Raw genomic sequence first — 17,204 nt, 5'->3', positions numbered from 1 at the left:
ATATATATATATATATAGCATTATGTCTGCAGAGAGTAGTTACTACCTATCCACCTCAGGCCCTTCCATAAAGATCCATTTATGGATTTGATTTTCTCTGTTGTATAAAGACCAGAGGGGAGTTTGGTGGGGCTTGGCAAGTTTTCTTTGTCAAGCTTTGGCTTCAGCCTTGGTGATTTAATAATGTGTCATTGGCTGGCCCCTTCCTGAGTGTTTGGCTGATGACTGTATAGGACAGAGTAGGACGGAATGAGATGTGGCTAAAGACAATGCTTTTATGGACCTCAGGGATGCCCAGAGAGAAATGGAGAATCACTCTCAAAGCAATGACAGACTTGACTATAGTTGATTCACATTTCAGAAAGTACACACTTGTGTATGCTGATGATTTGGTTTTAGAAAAGAAAAGTAATATTTTTCCCATTAGTTGTCAAAGAAATAATGAAATGCTATATATTTGTGGCCACTGTGTTTTACAAGAACTCTAAGCTGCTTAAAATAAAGTACAGAACATACCAAATGTACAATACAGTATTTAAAGGTGGCAGCTTTGTAGCTAAGGTTGTCTTAACAATAGTTAATTCTACACACAACCATATTATCACAGTTCATTCAGGGTGTCAGATCTGCTGGGCCCTTGCATTGTCTGTTCCTAGTTCTACTGTTAGTGCTTTCCACTCCACTCTGGCCCAGTTAGTGTTAGCTGAAGATGAAGGCTTGCATACTTTCTCCAATAAATGCCTTCTGAATCAGAATCAGCCTGTCAAGCTTGCTTGAATGAGAAGCAGAGTTGGCCCAAGGCCTGTGGTGTCCAACTGTAACAGTCCATCTCCATCAGGGGATACACTAAACCGCTTCAAAGGGCAGTGTTTATACAAGAGGGTGCCTTTAAAAGCCCTGAGAATTGGATACAGGTACCCCCACGTTGGGTAAGGGGGTTATGGAGGTTGTATAATGGTGGTCAGCTGCTGCTCATTCCTGCTCAATAGCCTAAAGCCTGACTGACTCATTAGCCATTTCTTCACTTCATACAACTGCAGGGTGTTGCGCAAAGTCATTTCTCAACTTCTGAACTAAAATCACTAATGCAAGTCAGTTTTATCTGTTGAGTTCAATGTCAGTGTTTCACTAAGTAATAATTTTCATGAAATCAAACCTATGTATGGTTGACGTTTACAGCAACCGCCATTCAGTGTAATTATAACGCCTCTGTATCATTGTAAGTGGTGGAGTCCACCATTACAAACCTGGGGTCCAAATTGCCCTCACACATGAGGGATTCATAGGAACAATACATGTTAGTTTATTTAATTGATATTTACCTCATTGTTAACACATTGCATTTTAGTAATAATAGTAGAAAATATAATAATTACATTTCATTAAACAGCTTAGGTTTAGAAACATGTTGAAGAATGAAAACTAATTTATATATTTTCTCAGTAGACATCCAGCTGGTTTGAAGGAGTGACATTGCTATATGCTATATCTTAACTGATATAGCAAGTGATATTGGCACTTTTCTACCTCTGTCTGACTGCAACCCCCAATCTGTGGGTGTTTCTGACAAACTCAGATTTTTGTATGACAGGAGACACAATATCATCACTGCAACTCTAAGCCCCTGCTGTGAAGTATTTTTGAATAGTAAAGAAGAAGCATTTTGGCACTGCCAGTTTGACATATTTTTATTCTGACATTTAAGCATATTACATATAATGATGCACTTCCCAAAAGATAAACACCGATTTGAATGAAATCTGAGTTGTGTGGCCATTCTTCATTCAGCTGTGGTGGCAGGCAGGCAGACTACTGTACTTTTCTCCCACTTCCAGTAAATGTATTTAGAGGAGATTACAGATGTGATCCAGACAAAAGAGCAAACTCCCTGGTTCTGTCTGACTGGTTGTCTGTAGTTGGGCAGAGAATAGATCTTGAGGTTGTAATCTTGTTGGACACGAACAATCACATTGTCACTTTCATCAATACACTGAGATGACCAGAAAGAAAGATACCATGTAATGTTTTTTGAGCTCATTGGTGGGGTTTTCTTTCCTCTTTGTTCTTCTGCATAACATGCTCTCAAATGAATATTGTAAGAAAGAAAATAGAGCTTTTCAGTCATGCCTGCACAAAAGCAAGTTTGTGTAAATGCTGTGATTGTGTGTTGATCTAGACAAGAAAGAAAAAAACTCTTATAATGTGTGGGCCTTCCACCTGCCTGTCAATTCAAAAGGGAGAACATCCATAACCAGCTTTGCTCCAGGCTCAGTTTATTCATGTACACTCCTGTTCAACTTCAACATTCCCAAGTTTATACGTATTTCCAGTAGATGAGACTGAACTTGAGCCCAAGAAAACACCAGTTACCTATGTAAGATAGGTGCCAGGTATGGCATGCAATAATGAAACAAAATAATCTTTAAAACAAGACTGAACTGTTTTTGTGAGTATAGAATCAGTACTTTAATATCCAATGACATCAGTCATGGTGTAGCTTGCTGGAGACAATGTATGCAGTCTGCTGTATACTGTAGCATCACTCTTCAGTGAAAACCTTGTATTTATTTTTAAAGAAAGAGCTTTGCACAATCCAGAGTGACTGGCTTTTTTTCCTTAACTCGCATACCCTTTTATTAATACGCAACTGACTTTGAATGCGCTACATAGACCCTAAGGCCATGGACATTTGTCAGCACATGAATGCAATCTGCTTAAGAAAACTTAAAAGGAGAAAAAATTGGGAAAATACCAAGATTAGGCTTTAACATCATCAGTGGTACAGTGGCTGTTGTCAGGATCTGCCACAGCCTGTTGGAGAGTATCAGTCTCAGGTTGATCTGAAACCCACAAGGATGGAGGAAACCGAGCAGTGAAGAGGAAAGGAGGGTTTGTTGAACTAGTTGTCTCCATTCAGTGTACATTAATTAAAGCTAATCACAGTTAATTAGCTGGGTGGAGCAGACTACAAGTGCAGGGGTTACAGGAGTCCAACTGCCAGGCAGATAGCAGTGCCAGCAGCATAGGGACCATAGAGCCCTGCACATCACATCAGGTGGGGCTCCCCCTGGTTTTGGGGGTTCTGTTCTTACTGGCACCAAAACCATGACAAGGCTGGCCTCTCCTCACTGGCAATATTTCATTATACCTGCTAAACATGAGCATTTTAGCAACGTAATTATGAGTATTTGGTATGCTGACTTTAGCATTTAGCTAAAGCACCTCTGTGCCTTAAGGGTTGCTAGCATGGCTGTTATCTCTTAGTCTTGTTCCTGTGTCATTAATTCCTCTTGGATCCAAACTTCTGGATTTCTCTTTCTACTTGGCAATCCTTTGAATTCAGTGATACAACCCAAGACTTGTTGTCCAGGCAGGAAAGCTCTCACTGTAAAATGTCAGCTCCATAGGCACACGGAGCAGCAAGCTTCTGCTGCAGTGTCTGTCTCACTCCCTCTCTTGTTGTGTTGCATTTTTACAGGCTGTAAAAGTACCAAAGCACAAAAGCCTTCTGATCAAGTCTGACATTCCCCTGGACTCTGCCAGAGGTTTTATAAGAAATGAAAAACATAGTGTGAAACATACAAGTCCTGCCCTGCCGAACGCTAAACTCCTCCATGGCCAAGCCAATTGGTGGGTTGCTAATGTGGGATTACATGGATGGCAATGCTGTCAGTGGCACAAGAAACAGGTCAAAATCTGTTCTGTGTCCCTGTCAGAGACAGACTATGCATGCACAAGCAGGCAATCCACAAAGAGGGTGCTGTGCAACTCCCTCGGAGTCAACTAGTATGCTTTCGTTTCGGTTGTGTGAGTTGTTTGCAGGTCAGTTTAATCTGAAAGAGGGTACTTCAGGTCTGTTTCCGCAAATATGTGTGCATGCGTCCAAGTGTGTTCATTTAACTCATCAGGGGGTTTGTCCCATTTGGAGTGTTTTGGCAGAACTTCATTCTGCTTTGTCTCCATGGGAAGAGGTCAAAAGCCAATATAGAGACACGAGTCATGGCTTGTTTTGCACTCAAATTGCCTGAACACTGGCCTGTTCTGAGGACCCTAAGAGAACCATTTGGGCTTGTAAATCAGATATGGCAAAATAAATTAAATTAAGTTGTCAAGATGTTTGATCTGTTCTAAGGTAGCCTGTTTTTATTTCCAATCAATATCATATATCCGCTCTGGATAGTGTTGGAAACTGGGGATAAACAGGGTATGCCATACTGAATGAACATACTGGTGACAGCAGCCTATGTGAAGCCGTCAATGTAGGATCAGAGCAGATGCAGTCTGAACATGTTAGCTTGGCTTCCCTCCCTGGACGAATAATGTTTGAGCACTGACTACATTCAACCCATAATAAGTATTTGTTCTCATCTGTGTTTTTCTCTTTCTTTGCAGGAGGAGTGCTTCCTTAACCTGGAGGCTCCCATTAGTAGGGTCTGTGGTTACGACACCCCCTTCCCTCACATCTTTGAACCATTCTACATCCCAGACAAGTGGAAGTGCTTTGAAGCAATCAGGAGGATGATCAACTACTGAACCCCTGTCAGGTAGGAAAGATCTGACGGCTCCCTTTGAAGGAAATGACGATGAGATATTATGTAATTTTCAAACACTTAGTGTATATTAAGGCCTGTCAACAGTTGGCCTATAATTTGCATTATTTATTCCAGTAATGTAGTCGTAAAGATATGAAAACTATGGCCTGCCATCGGTAACAAACTACCATCATTAGAGAGATTAATTGCATTTTGTATTTTCTTTTCCTACACACTTTTACTTATCTGTTTTAATATAATCCTCCACCAGACATATTACTCTTTATTCTTATCCAGACATCACAGGATAATACACACTCCAGGGCCCTATTCAAACATAGTATCATGTTTATCTCAAATGCAGCTATAGTAACCAAGTGAGATTGTATTTTATTTCCCAGCTCGCATTGGATTTTATCTGTGGAAACATGCTGCTAAATAGGAAAAAATGCAAATTTGCACCTGGCCATGTAGCTTTGTATACAGGCTGAAAAGTGTGTGGATCCTTTTAAAAATTTGCTGTTGCCAGTTTGGACAATTAACAGACATTGACTTTCTGTTAAGCCACCTGTAGCAAATAATATAATGTTTCTGGCATTCATGCAATGTTGTGTTGTCCAGAAGCCAACACCAATGGCCTAAGTACACCATTAAAGGATTTATGCAAGATGTAAAAATCAAATACAATTCTAAAAAGTAAGCCAAACATTTGGACAAAACAAAATAGATCAACATTGCTCAGTACACCTTCTTAACTAGCATTAATGTCATACTTAAAGGTCCAGTGTTTTGGCAGAAATGGAATATAATACGCAGAAACACAATATTTTCAGTAGTTTATAATCACCTGTAAATGAGAATCATGTTTTTGTTACCTTAGAATGAGGCTTGGGTGTGGGCCTATGATCTAGAGCTGAAACAATTACCTGATAAAGTTTGATGGAGAGAAAATGAATCTGTAGCAACTTAGGTTCTCCTCAGAGACAGAAGCCCAGGCAAAAATTTGGACATATGGCTCAACCCTGCAAGGCCGTCAGTGTACTCAAGGATGTGTTTCTATTTACTTATGTGGACAGACTTAAGCCTCCGAATGTGAAGCTTTAGCATTCAGGGGATTCCGAAGCACCTGTTTTGGCTGCGTTCACACCTGTATTTAGAGCTGCCGACTTGTAATCAGACCACCCAAGACTGATTTTTAGTGCCCGAGAGTTAACAGGGACTACATGTCATGCCCCATTTAGTTGTGTAACTTCATTCTGCTATCTCATCCTGGAGGCATGTTATTGTCTTTCATTGGTTGCAGGAGTGACAATCCTTTTAAGATGGGACAGCCAGCCTGCCAAACTCTTTCGTAATCCCCTTTTAATTGTCAGTGTCATCTTGAGTTATAGCTATTAAAATGTTGGCCTCATCAATCAATAAGGTGGAGGGAGCCATCACCTCTTATCCTCACTGCTCACCATCTCCATCCAGCTCCACTTTTCCTGCTCACCTGCCATTCTCTGTGGATCGCCAAGTTATTCCCTTTAACTCATTGAACCTCTCTCCTCTTCTAGAGCCAACTTCTCGTCGCCCTAAACTCCACACTCTCCCTTTTCCTCTCCATTCATCCAATCAGTGGAGAGCTGCCAGGAAAAGACACTTTGTTGACCATCCAATCGGGAAGCAGTATCCAGATGTCCCTCTGGGTCCTCCAGCTAAAAGACTGTTACAGTACCTCTGGATCAGGGAACCTCATTCTGTTGCAAGGGGAAAATGACTTTAACTCTATATGGTGAAATTCTATTTTAGCCTCAACATAATGCACATAATTTCATTTCCTCTTAAATAAGACTTGGATACTGTGGGGTTTATTTAGTTTTTTGTGAATGTCTGCCTTTCTTTGCTGTTTTGATTTAATGTGTTTGACTCTAATCTTTATTTAGGTTGACATAAACTGGCCCGTGTTGTACTAATATAATGGACCTTTGGTTTTCAAGGAAAATAAACTAATCTGGTGAAAACACTTGGTTTGGTGATTTGAATTGCTTTGAATTTGTTGGGATTTTACCATGTCATTTTGGCAGAAAAAAAGCTAACAAGTTACTCATGGGATTAAGAAAAATGTATACCAGTCTGCAAATGTGATACATCTTTTGACGAAAGTCTGGGAATTTTACAATCCCAGTACATATTATACAACTTGCTGAACATATTTATTGCATTAGCTTTTGATTTTTCAGCCAGCTGCTCACCCTGTTCACCCTGCTGGGAAAGCAGAAGAACTTCTTTCAGTTACAGAAGCACTTTGATTTAAAGATGTAAAATAGAATTTTAAATCATGGCCAATGCTTGAACTTTTGTTCCCCTGTAAAGATTTAAGACCGTTCCATTTTATCACTAATTCCATGAGAAAATTGTCTTTCCTTGTTAAACTTCTTGTCCATCTCTTGCCATCTAAAATTTTGATACGGACAGTCTTGAATCATGGAATTATTAGAACTGTGTGTTCTTCTACTGCACTAATCATAAACTATTTCTTAAAAGAAAATGAAAACCGCCTGTCAGGAGTTTGAGTTCTGCCCATGCCTCCATTAGGACACACCGTTGAGAATCAATGGTGTCCCCAACCTCTCCACCAGTCTGACAGCTTGTCATGTGTACAGGAAAATAAGTGTGATATGAAAATCGAGAGTAAAAGTGTAAAACGTGGAATTAAGAATACCATAACTGTCCATATAAAGTTTGACCTCAGGATGGCAAAAGAGAACAGGTCACAGAAACCAAAAAATCAGAAGGACTCTTCCTCTGGAGACTATGAATGTGCTCGGCATATTCCTTATATACAAGCGGAGGTTTTGGTTTAAAGGTGGTTCAAAATACCAAAATTTGGCAGGGTTTATCCTTTGCAGATCATGATCATTTTCAGCAAATTTGAAGCTGAACAGCCATTAGAAATCAACATTACATTAGTCCTAGTTTCTCTGGGCAGCATTCAAAGTGTAAAACAAATATGTAATCTTTCTGTAATCTGTATTCCTGTAATCAGCTATGAAGTATGTAGAAGTACAAATTTAAGTCAGGTTCATTAGGGTTTATCCTCTGAGGTCCATGAGTACCCACAGCAAATTTAAAACCACACCATTATATGTGTTGTGTACTGGTAGACGGTTTCAGTTTTAGGTGAGGCTGCGTAGAGCTGGGTTTAATGTCACGTCATGTTTTAGTCAGTGTAGATATGAAAACCATTGCTTAAAGCAGGATGAATTTAATAGTTTTACCACTTGAGGGGAGCAAACAAGCTGTAAACACAACATTACTGTATGGTGTGATCACTTATGTTGTCATGGCTTTAGCAAACTGTTGCCTTATTACACATCCAGCAAATACAAGACAGCTTGGCATGATTTTGGAGTTGTTTCTGGCCACTTGATGGATGCAAGGCCAATATCCACCCTCCTTTCATTCTACTAATGCCAGAGAGAAATATTTGGCCTTTTTAGTTTTTTTTAATTCTCCATTTCTGCCATTTGGTGCAGGGCAGGAAGCGTACACTGGGTTTTTCAAAGCTTTTTTGTTGAAAATAGCTGCTGCAATGGTGAAAATAGTGCTGATGAGAGTAAACCAAATACAGTAAAGTTGCAGGCCATAAAACCAAAACAACAAGCTAAAAGGTGCTAAAATGCTGAGGTGAACTGCTACTACCTAAGCACCTTTTATCTGACTCTTGCACACAAATCTGCAGCTACCAACATAGTCTACTCCCATGCTAGTTCTTTTTCTCTCTTTTTTTTAAAGTATTCTTCTGGGCTTGTATTGCCTTTACTTGATAGTGACAGCTGAAGATAGACAGGAAAGGGGGGTAGAGAGAGAGGGGATTACACACAGCAAAGGGCCGCAAGTCGGATTCGAACCCTGAGCAAACCGGGTGCCCATGCCTCTTGATCTTATTTGAAGAGCATGTTAAGACACAGCACCTCAACCCAAACAGAACTGCAGCCATGTTATTCTTCTGGGGTCTCCTGCACACTCTCAACTACATACTGACTGCGTACAAGAAAACATAAACATGTGGAAACTGCTATTTTGTGAAATGTAAACCTAAAAGGATTTATTTATTTCTTATTGTGATATTACGTATTTTTTTCCATATGCCAGGATTTTGCCATATGTACAGTTTACAATCCACAAACAAACATGCTAAATGTTGCTAATGTAGATCTGACAGCTCTCCCATTGCTTGTCTTCGCGGTGTAAAGTATTGCTGCCTTATGGTCATTCAGTCCTCATGCAGGTTTGAGCCTGCGGGGATGGAATAATCAGCTTGCTAATGAAACGTTTACAGTGGAGGCATAAGACAGACCAGCTAGACCAGATGGCCCTGTGCCTCAAGGTCTTTGCTTTTCATTTGCTTCTCAAGTGCTGAACTCAACCCATCAATGCAGTTTAGGAGAAAGGGAAGAAAGACTTCAAAGTATGACTAATAAATTAACAACTATGTTTTCCCCATGGCACAGAGTGGCCAGTATAGTGCAAATGTCTTGACAAGATGGCTTCAATTCAAACCTGGACATCAGAGATGGTTTTCATGTAACACAGCCATCTGGAAAATCATCTAATAAAATCATGAACATTACACAGTTGGAACTTTTGGCTGTTTCTTTGTGTTATTTGGAAATATTTAAGTATAGAGATCAAGATGTGTGCTGCAGTGTGTGCGACTTGCCCATTTTCTGGAGCAACTGCTTTCAATATGTCACTTTGTAAACAATGTGTGAAAGTGATGGAAGCGGCTTTGTGTGCAGTAGAAGCAAACTGCATCCCTGATGGTTTTTGGGGTATCCAAGTAATACACTCTGCTGCTAAATAAAACCTTCTGGCAGCATGTATTTGGAATTGCGGCTTGTAAAAATAAATACATTTGGAATGGCTGTGCTAGAACTCAACTGTTGTGCTTCACATTAACAATGACCAGACCAGGCCCTCTGCAATACATCGATCAACATCTGAGATTTCAAAGGGAGGCGTTTGCGAATGTCTTCTTGCACTGGCTCAAAGCTGGAATGTAGTGGATACATGCCTCTGTGGTAAGTGCTGTCTCCCTGTTTCTCATAATTGTATGTTAATGATATGTTGGACTCTCTCACCTTGCCAGTGTGACACCTATCATAACATTTGGGCACTTTGCAGCACTCACAGGCAAAAGAGAGCAAAGACTCAAATGGTTTTACTCTGAAAAAATAAATTGAAACAATTCCACTAATCAATGAGTATCTGCGAAATCCTTGTAAAGTTTCAGATAGGATTCTCAGCACTCTCCACCACAAACCCTGGTCAAAATGTAAAGATAAAATCACGTCTGTCATTTTGGTCTGGGTGAAAGCAGGGCCTTAAACCACGGTGGTGAGGCGGCCCCTCTTTTGGGCGGGGTGGCAAAGATGACCTCTGCTTGGTAGGAAGGCCATAATAGCATCTGTGCTCTGACAGTGTGTCATTACACACTATATTTACATGAAACGCAAAAACCAGGGGTGGTAGGTCACGACGTGAAGCTACGGGGGGTGAGGATGCCCTGGTGCATGTCGAACCATACAACCAGAGATTACTGAAAATTATAAAACCACTTAGCCTATAATGTGGCCTGTTGTGCAGTTTAATGGTTGTCGGGACATGTTTTACAGCATCATTACACATTCATGGGATTGCTATGATTGTATTTATCCAACATCCTTTGGATATTTTATTTTGATAGTTGATTATAACAGGTATGTTGAGGTTAACATGGAAAGTTATGATGATGGTAAAATAAATTATGTGTGGTGGACGGAGAAATGCTTGTTTGATTCATACCGATCAGTTCATTTTATTTCAGCAACACTGAAGTTTCTCTGCCCTTTTCTTCCACTGTTGCAATAATTGAATTAGGAACTCATTCCTGGAAAACATGTTCATTTTCACTGATAAGAAAAATCCGACTTGTAAAACAGCAAATGAGCTGTACACCCACAGCTTCTGACAGTTCAGATTTGCATGTCCAAATTTGTGTTCAACATACCTGCAGTAATGACTGCTTGCACTGACTGTCAGTCATTTCAGATTAAAAGGCACCTTTCCTTAGCCTTGCAGAGAAATCCTTCAAAGTATTCCTCAGTAGTGGTAAAAGCAAGCTACACCAGCTCAAGTTCAAACTTAGCCTACTTATTCATTCGTGTTTTCAAAGCGGAAATGTATGCACTAGATTGCACCACACAAAGTAGAATCTTCAAGTAGTACTAAACATTTACACTTTACTGCCAGGTTTTACTGTCGCACAGCCAACTGAACCAGCTGACAAAAACCTCAATACATGACCCTGTGTGTGAGGCAAAAAAGCAAAAGTATGCAATTTGCTTGTTAAAGCTGACCCAACACTTGATAAAATTCTGTTTAATATTGATCCTCACAAAAAAAACATACCTCAAATAACAAAATGTTAAGCCAGCATCATTTGGCTAAATGAGCTGGCGTTAATAACATTAGCATATTAAAGTGCATTAAAGCTAACTCTGAAACACAAATAGTTTTCCCCCTATGCAAAATAAAACAAATGCATAATAGCAGTTGAGTGTAAAGTATAATTTTCGCTACAGTTTGGCGAAATTATTCACAAAAGATTTATATGTAGTATAAGTAGTAACAAAGTCCAAGTCTTGCTCTTGATGGGCGCCTGGCCAATCATAGCCCTTGAACGTTACGCAGGAAATGTTTTAGCAACCAATGTACACATTACTAAAGACAAGTTTTTTTTTAATTAACTCGATTTAGTAAATCACTAGTTTGAAGTTTGCTTGTATAGTTAATAAAACTTGAGGACTTAACACACAGACTTTGGTAGTGGATTTAGGAATAGCTGGCGGAGCCCTACAGTGACCACACATAACCCTGTCACCCTAAACATAGCATTTCTCTGTTTTCTCTGTAGTTTGTGTTTCAGACCAAAAGAAGGCTGATATTTGTTTTGGTCATATAGAAATGCAGTCTGGCATATTGATGGAACAGTGTATTGTGCTGTCTGTCCTGCCATGTTGCTTTTGTTATATTGTGGTCAATTCTTCACATTGTGTTTTATAGACAAGCAGATTATATGTTACTGATACAAATACATATGGGCAAAACTGAATCCTCCTTTATCATATACCTTTAATATATTGCCTATAAACTGCTACTATTTACGAAATGTGTATTTGCCTTTAAAAACACTAACGCCCGTGTTTGCCACCTAGAATAACAAGGGACGGATGGAGAACACCGGCTGTTTTTGTTCCATTTATCCAAAGCTTCATTACCCCATCAAACATTGACCTGCAAGCAGTGTGCTTTCACGAGTTCACACGCACAACACACACACATAAAGTATGCACCAGACATTAGTTCACTGATGCCATGAGATTGAAAGTGTTCACTGCACAGCATATACTGTTTGGGTTTCCAAGCTGTGGTCCACTGCCTCTTTAAGCCCAAACAGAGCACTCACAACAGCACTAAAACACAAAACACATGTACATCTGCCTGTCTGACTATCAGACCTTCCCCTCACACACAAATGAGCTGGATATTTTGGATTTCTCTTCCTTCATAATCAGCATCCGTTTCTGTAAAAAAAAAAAAAAAAGCAGGCATGGGTTGGTTTTAATTCCGACTGTTGGGGCTGACAAATGGTTGCTAAGGCGAGAAGGTGGGGGGAGAGACAAAAACACTCTTGGTCCAACAGAGGTAATTTTGCCTGGCTGGCGGCTTGACGCCGTGTTTGTGTACCAGTGACATCCTGTTAGACACAGAGGGTAGTTCAGTCTCATCTGACGTAAGTGGTGCTAGTTTGTGTGGCAACAAAATAATTTCCAGCCCTAATTGAAGGAGCGTTGCATGTCAGGCTCACATGCTTTTACACCCTCCATGGCAAACAGGGAGTCTGTTTCTAAGTCGGGGATGATACTGGTCCTATAAAACAAGGCCTGCATTGCAATTCTCCAGCTTGGTGAGAGCAACACATCATTGTCTGTGAAAGTTGATACAACACAAATGCATACCATCTGTCCAAATCTGACTGAGGGGAACATGATGTTTGTAAAGCTCCAGCTCGCAGTTGACTTTTGTAGACACAAAAGCTTTTTGGTGAAGGAAACATTATATTTATTGGTGAGATTATGTCATCATTGGTTGCAATAGAAACAGATCTGGTTCTATTTTTAAACTTGGTTCTTTGGGACGGATAATTAAAACTCTGATAGATGAGTTGCCAGAAGACTTGTTGTATACAGTACCTAAAGTACAAAGGAACACATGCAGGGCCTCTGACTGCTTGCTTCTTGAAAGCCACCTTTTCAAACAAAGCTTCTGAAAGTTAGTTTCAACCTTAATATTTCTTTTGCCCTGGTATTTTCAACTTTATCTTTCAAATGCACTCATTAGAGAATGGAGACAATGGATACAAAATCCAAAGTCTAGGCAATATTCTTGAGTTTGTGTGGAGAAAGTCACAATGATGTTAGAAATATAAGAGAGAAAAAAATAAGGTTATCAGGATTAGGTTTATGTTCAGAGTTGGGTTTAGGTCAATGAGTCTGTGCACACAGAACACAGTTTGCGTGGTATTTTCCACTTGGCATAGAACAGCTTTGGACTGCCTGCAGAAGTTGGAGTCATGTCCCATACAACATCTAAAAATATCACATCACAAAACTTTAAAGATCCCAAATCCTTGGTGTGTAAACAGAGCTGCCATGCCAAACTGGTTCGAAACCAAAACTGTAGGATTGGCTTTCAATAGCCAATTCCACTTTGCGATCCGGTTCTTATACCAGTATACCATACTAAAATACCCAGATACACAAAGCTCAGATGCTAACTTATCTCTCTCAAACCTTTTATCTCCCCTTTCAACAGCAAGAAGCAATGTACAGAACGTTCAGCTAATGTTAGCAGGCTTATCATTTTTACATGAAGCTGACCACCACTTTTATGGACTGAAATGTCAAACTTCATCATAAAAGTTCAGCTGCAGCAAGTTAACTCCATAATGGATCAACCCAAAGCACCTCCCAGGTCCAGCTCAGGACCAACAGAGTATCGACTGAAACAATCTTGCCGATCGCATCTCTTATTCTGAACTTTTGAACTTCATTGACATCTTATTCATCTTTTAATTATATCAACACAGTGGTTCTGAACCAGGGCCTTTAGTATTTGGAGCTAGTAGGTCACGCCTATTATTCCCATATGCTGCTCATCTTATTTTCAAGTTGTAGCTATGGCTTTGAGTCTTGGTTATTTGTATATAAATTACTTGCAAATATTAAAATATAAGACTAAATAGATCTGATAAGGGATTGTAAAGGATCCTGTTTGGGAGATTTGAAAGTGGATTCGCAGGCTGCCATTACAAAGTATTTCTACCATGTTGCCTATGGAACTTGAATCATGCTGTTTCTGCCGCTACGTGTAGACATTTTATTTTCATGAATTTTTGTTTTTGGTACAAATTGGTACAGTCTATGCGGTGGCTTCAGCATCACAGAGCCTTTTAACATACTACCACTCGACGGAGCCAGAATTTCTCAAATTTTTGACATAGTGGCTTTAAATCTAACACTGTCACAATCAGTTTTTCCCACATTTTCTGTCCGTCTGGCTACTTTCCACCGTTTTTATTAGACACACAATGGTTCCAGCAGAACATACAGTGCAGACGTTAACACTGTTTTGGTTTTGGATGATGATGATTGAGTCAGATCCCCATTGGGGGTTAGGAGTGATGAAGCACTTTAGTTTAAGTATACTACCTTTATTTAATCTATGTGTGTATACGTTCACATTCTGTAAGCTCTCTGCTGTGTGTGGTCAGCTGGTGCTCTCAGCACTCTGCTCACCAGCTGGTTAGAGGAGGGTTCAAGATAAAGTAAAGCCCTATGCTTCATCTCCATCCAACACTTGGATGTCCATCTGTGGAAATGATCACACTAAGAAGGACAAGTGTAAACCGTTCGTATCACTCTTCACAGAATTGCTGTTTTAATGTCCAAGATTTATATTTGCAGATGAACAAAGCTGCATCTTTGTTTTTTTCTCAGCTTTTTTCCCCCGGATCATTCCAGAAGATAATAAAAGCCTCTTCAGGGAAACTGACTCATACTGGAGTATTTAGTTAATCAGTTCAGACATTATCTACAAAAGGGGGGAAAGGCAGAGTGGGAAAGTTCAATTTACATTAGGATTCCAACCATCAGTCTTATTTTATATTATCTTGTGTTATTCATGTGCAGCTGTTGTAGTTCCAGAGAACAGTGGTCTCACGATGTATTTTTTTTTTATGAGACATTTTAACACAGCCCAGCATCCATCACAACAGACAATTTATCATAGCAATAGTTATGTTATAATTTTAGTCAATCAGTAGCTTGAAATGACAGCTTTACCAAACCATTAAGACAGCTTGATATCAACACATGGGTTAGCCTTTGAGTCGAGCTCATAAATATGCTGTTGTGCTTTTACATTTTTGCTGGTCACATATTTCCACAGTTTGAACATGCCAGTCAGGGCTTGTGGCATGGCTTCCATTCTTCAGCCCTTGACACACTCTCATTTTTCAGAGACACTTGTAGACACAGAGCACTTAATCCACCCTTGGTTCCCAGATGTGTCAGATGTGCTGTTGAGCGGCGGTGCTGAAGGATCTCAAGGAACGCTATTTTGCAGGGAGGGAAGAGAGGAGCCATTTGAGGTCAGCGAGGGGGAAATGTGTGAACAGTAAAACATTTCACCTTCCCGAAGGCTGAGTCAGAGCACTTCTATCCGAGCTGGGAGCAAGGCAAGAGTGAGGGGGACTGGTGAAATGACGGAGAAAGTGATAGCAATCGACTGACCCCTGACGCCGCTGAGATCGCACTGGAGGACTGAGTATGAGGAATGAGATGATTACCCTTCTGCAATTACTCACAGACAGAAATGTGAACAAGATTCTCTTGGAGAAAAACTGGAGACTTACATGCCTTTACTGTCTAAGATGCCAGGATTATTGCTGGATTTTAGGTGTAGCAGGGAAATCCATATATAGCATTCAAATATTTGAAGATAGGTATTTTAGTTTGAAATTTGAAGTTCTTCCAGCATTTACAATTTCACCTGAATAATGTATCGGTGTGCTCCTGCTAAGATTTTTTTAATGCAGCGCCAACTTTCCTCAGTGGCATGTCATATGAATTTGAATCTGGCAATGGTTTGCAGCATAAAGGAATTGCACACTTAACATCTCATAATACATGATAGCTTAAGAATGTGTTCCTTTTTGTTAGGAAGAAAGTGGACTGATATCAGTGCACTGAAAAAGATATGGCTGTTAAACTTATTAGACACATCATCGTCAACCTGTTTCCAGCAGTAGCAGGCATCTGCTTTCAGCAAAAGAAAAGCTAAAATAAACATACTAGCTGCCCAGCACCAAATGGCAGCAACTAGCTTGTAAAGTGAAACATCTAGCAGTTAGAGCCAGGTATTTCCCTCAGGAGTTGATGGAGGCCAAAGCGGAGCTAAAAGCAGAGTGAATATTGGACTTATTGTATATTCGTCCAGATGGCCAGAAACACAATCCCCAAAAGATTTTTAATGTTGCTTGTCTGATATGTAAACAGGAAACTGTTTGCTAACAGTGCTATAGCGACGGTGTCATTGTTTACAGCGTACTCTGCCGTCCTAAGGTGTCAAAATCATTGATAAGTACTACTATAAAATTAGACTCATTTACACACATGGTGAAATGTGTTTTGCTTGTTTCCACTGAAATTACATAAAAGTTTAACGTGAACTGGATCCAGGTCACATTGTTGCAGTGTGGCTAAAATTGGCTTGAATCAGAGCTCAATCCAAACGCAGACACCAGACAAGCAGGTAAGGTGAAAAAACATGTCTTTTATTATTGAGACAGGCAGGGACGTGAGATGTTGGCTGTCTGGATAAAAGAAGAGGGGAGGAATGTGGGTTGAGTCTTGGTAGAGGAAACACCAAGGATTGGCCAGCAGGCTCGGTGGACTGGCGAGGTGGGAAAGCAGGCAGGTAATCCTCGAGACAGGGAGAACAGGTGTAAGGCAAGCTGGCAGACAGGCAAACAAACAAACCAGCAGGCTAGGCTAGGCAGGCAAATTGAGTGGCACAACAATCCGGCAAGGACTGGCTGTTGGTGAAGGGATCTTGTAGGGAATTGGTGATGGTTTGATGGCAAGCAGTTTTGCTGATTCCCAATGATGGGCAGGTGTGCATACATACAAACAAAACTAATACGCAAACATCGCTGTTACTAAAAAGGCTAAAATAGCAAAAACCAGCAACAGGCAAGCAGGTGTCAAGGAGGAGGGGTTGTGACAAAAATATGAAACTGGCCCTTTTAAATTGAGCCACTGTAAAAAAAAAAAAAAAAGGGGGGAATGACTATTGCTTGTGTGTAATTTCTCCAAACTGTTTCCTTTGCTTCACTGACAATGTGACCTTTCCTGCCTTTTAAAATCACTAATAGCCCCACAGTCACATTCTCAAAGCTTGTGACCAAACCACAACTCCTGTCACTGCCACGCTCCTCCTTCAATAAAACTAACACACAAAAAGTCACCTTTCCAGTTATATTTGCAATTTTTTTCATGACTTTCTGTCTAAATGTTTATAATT

At 40.1% G+C, this 17,204-nt stretch overlaps 1 protein-coding gene across 1 annotated transcript in view; it reads left to right on the top strand.

Annotated features, from left to right (window-relative positions):
- The window catches only part of bckdhb (branched chain keto acid dehydrogenase E1 subunit beta), a 47,142-nt gene extending 40,605 nt beyond the window's left edge, over positions 1-6,537 (top strand). The window contains exons 10-11 of the mRNA XM_035672805.1: positions 4,393-4,544; positions 6,089-6,537. Of these exons, the coding sequence (XP_035528698.1) occupies positions 4,393-4,533 (141 nt within the window). The 3' untranslated portion in view covers positions 4,534-4,544; positions 6,089-6,537. The remainder of the gene's footprint in view (positions 1-4,392; positions 4,545-6,088) is intronic.
- Positions 6,538-17,204: the final 10,667 nt, after the last annotated feature.

This window comes from Morone saxatilis, unplaced genomic scaffold (assembly GCF_004916995.1).
Source record: "Morone saxatilis isolate NCDOM2014 unplaced genomic scaffold, NCSU_SB_2.0 Contig24, whole genome shotgun sequence".
NCBI classification, from domain to species: domain Eukaryota; kingdom Metazoa; phylum Chordata; class Actinopteri; family Moronidae; genus Morone; species Morone saxatilis.
The sequence above is the reverse complement of the archived record's forward strand: the minus strand, read 5'-3'. Positions and strand labels throughout refer to the sequence as shown.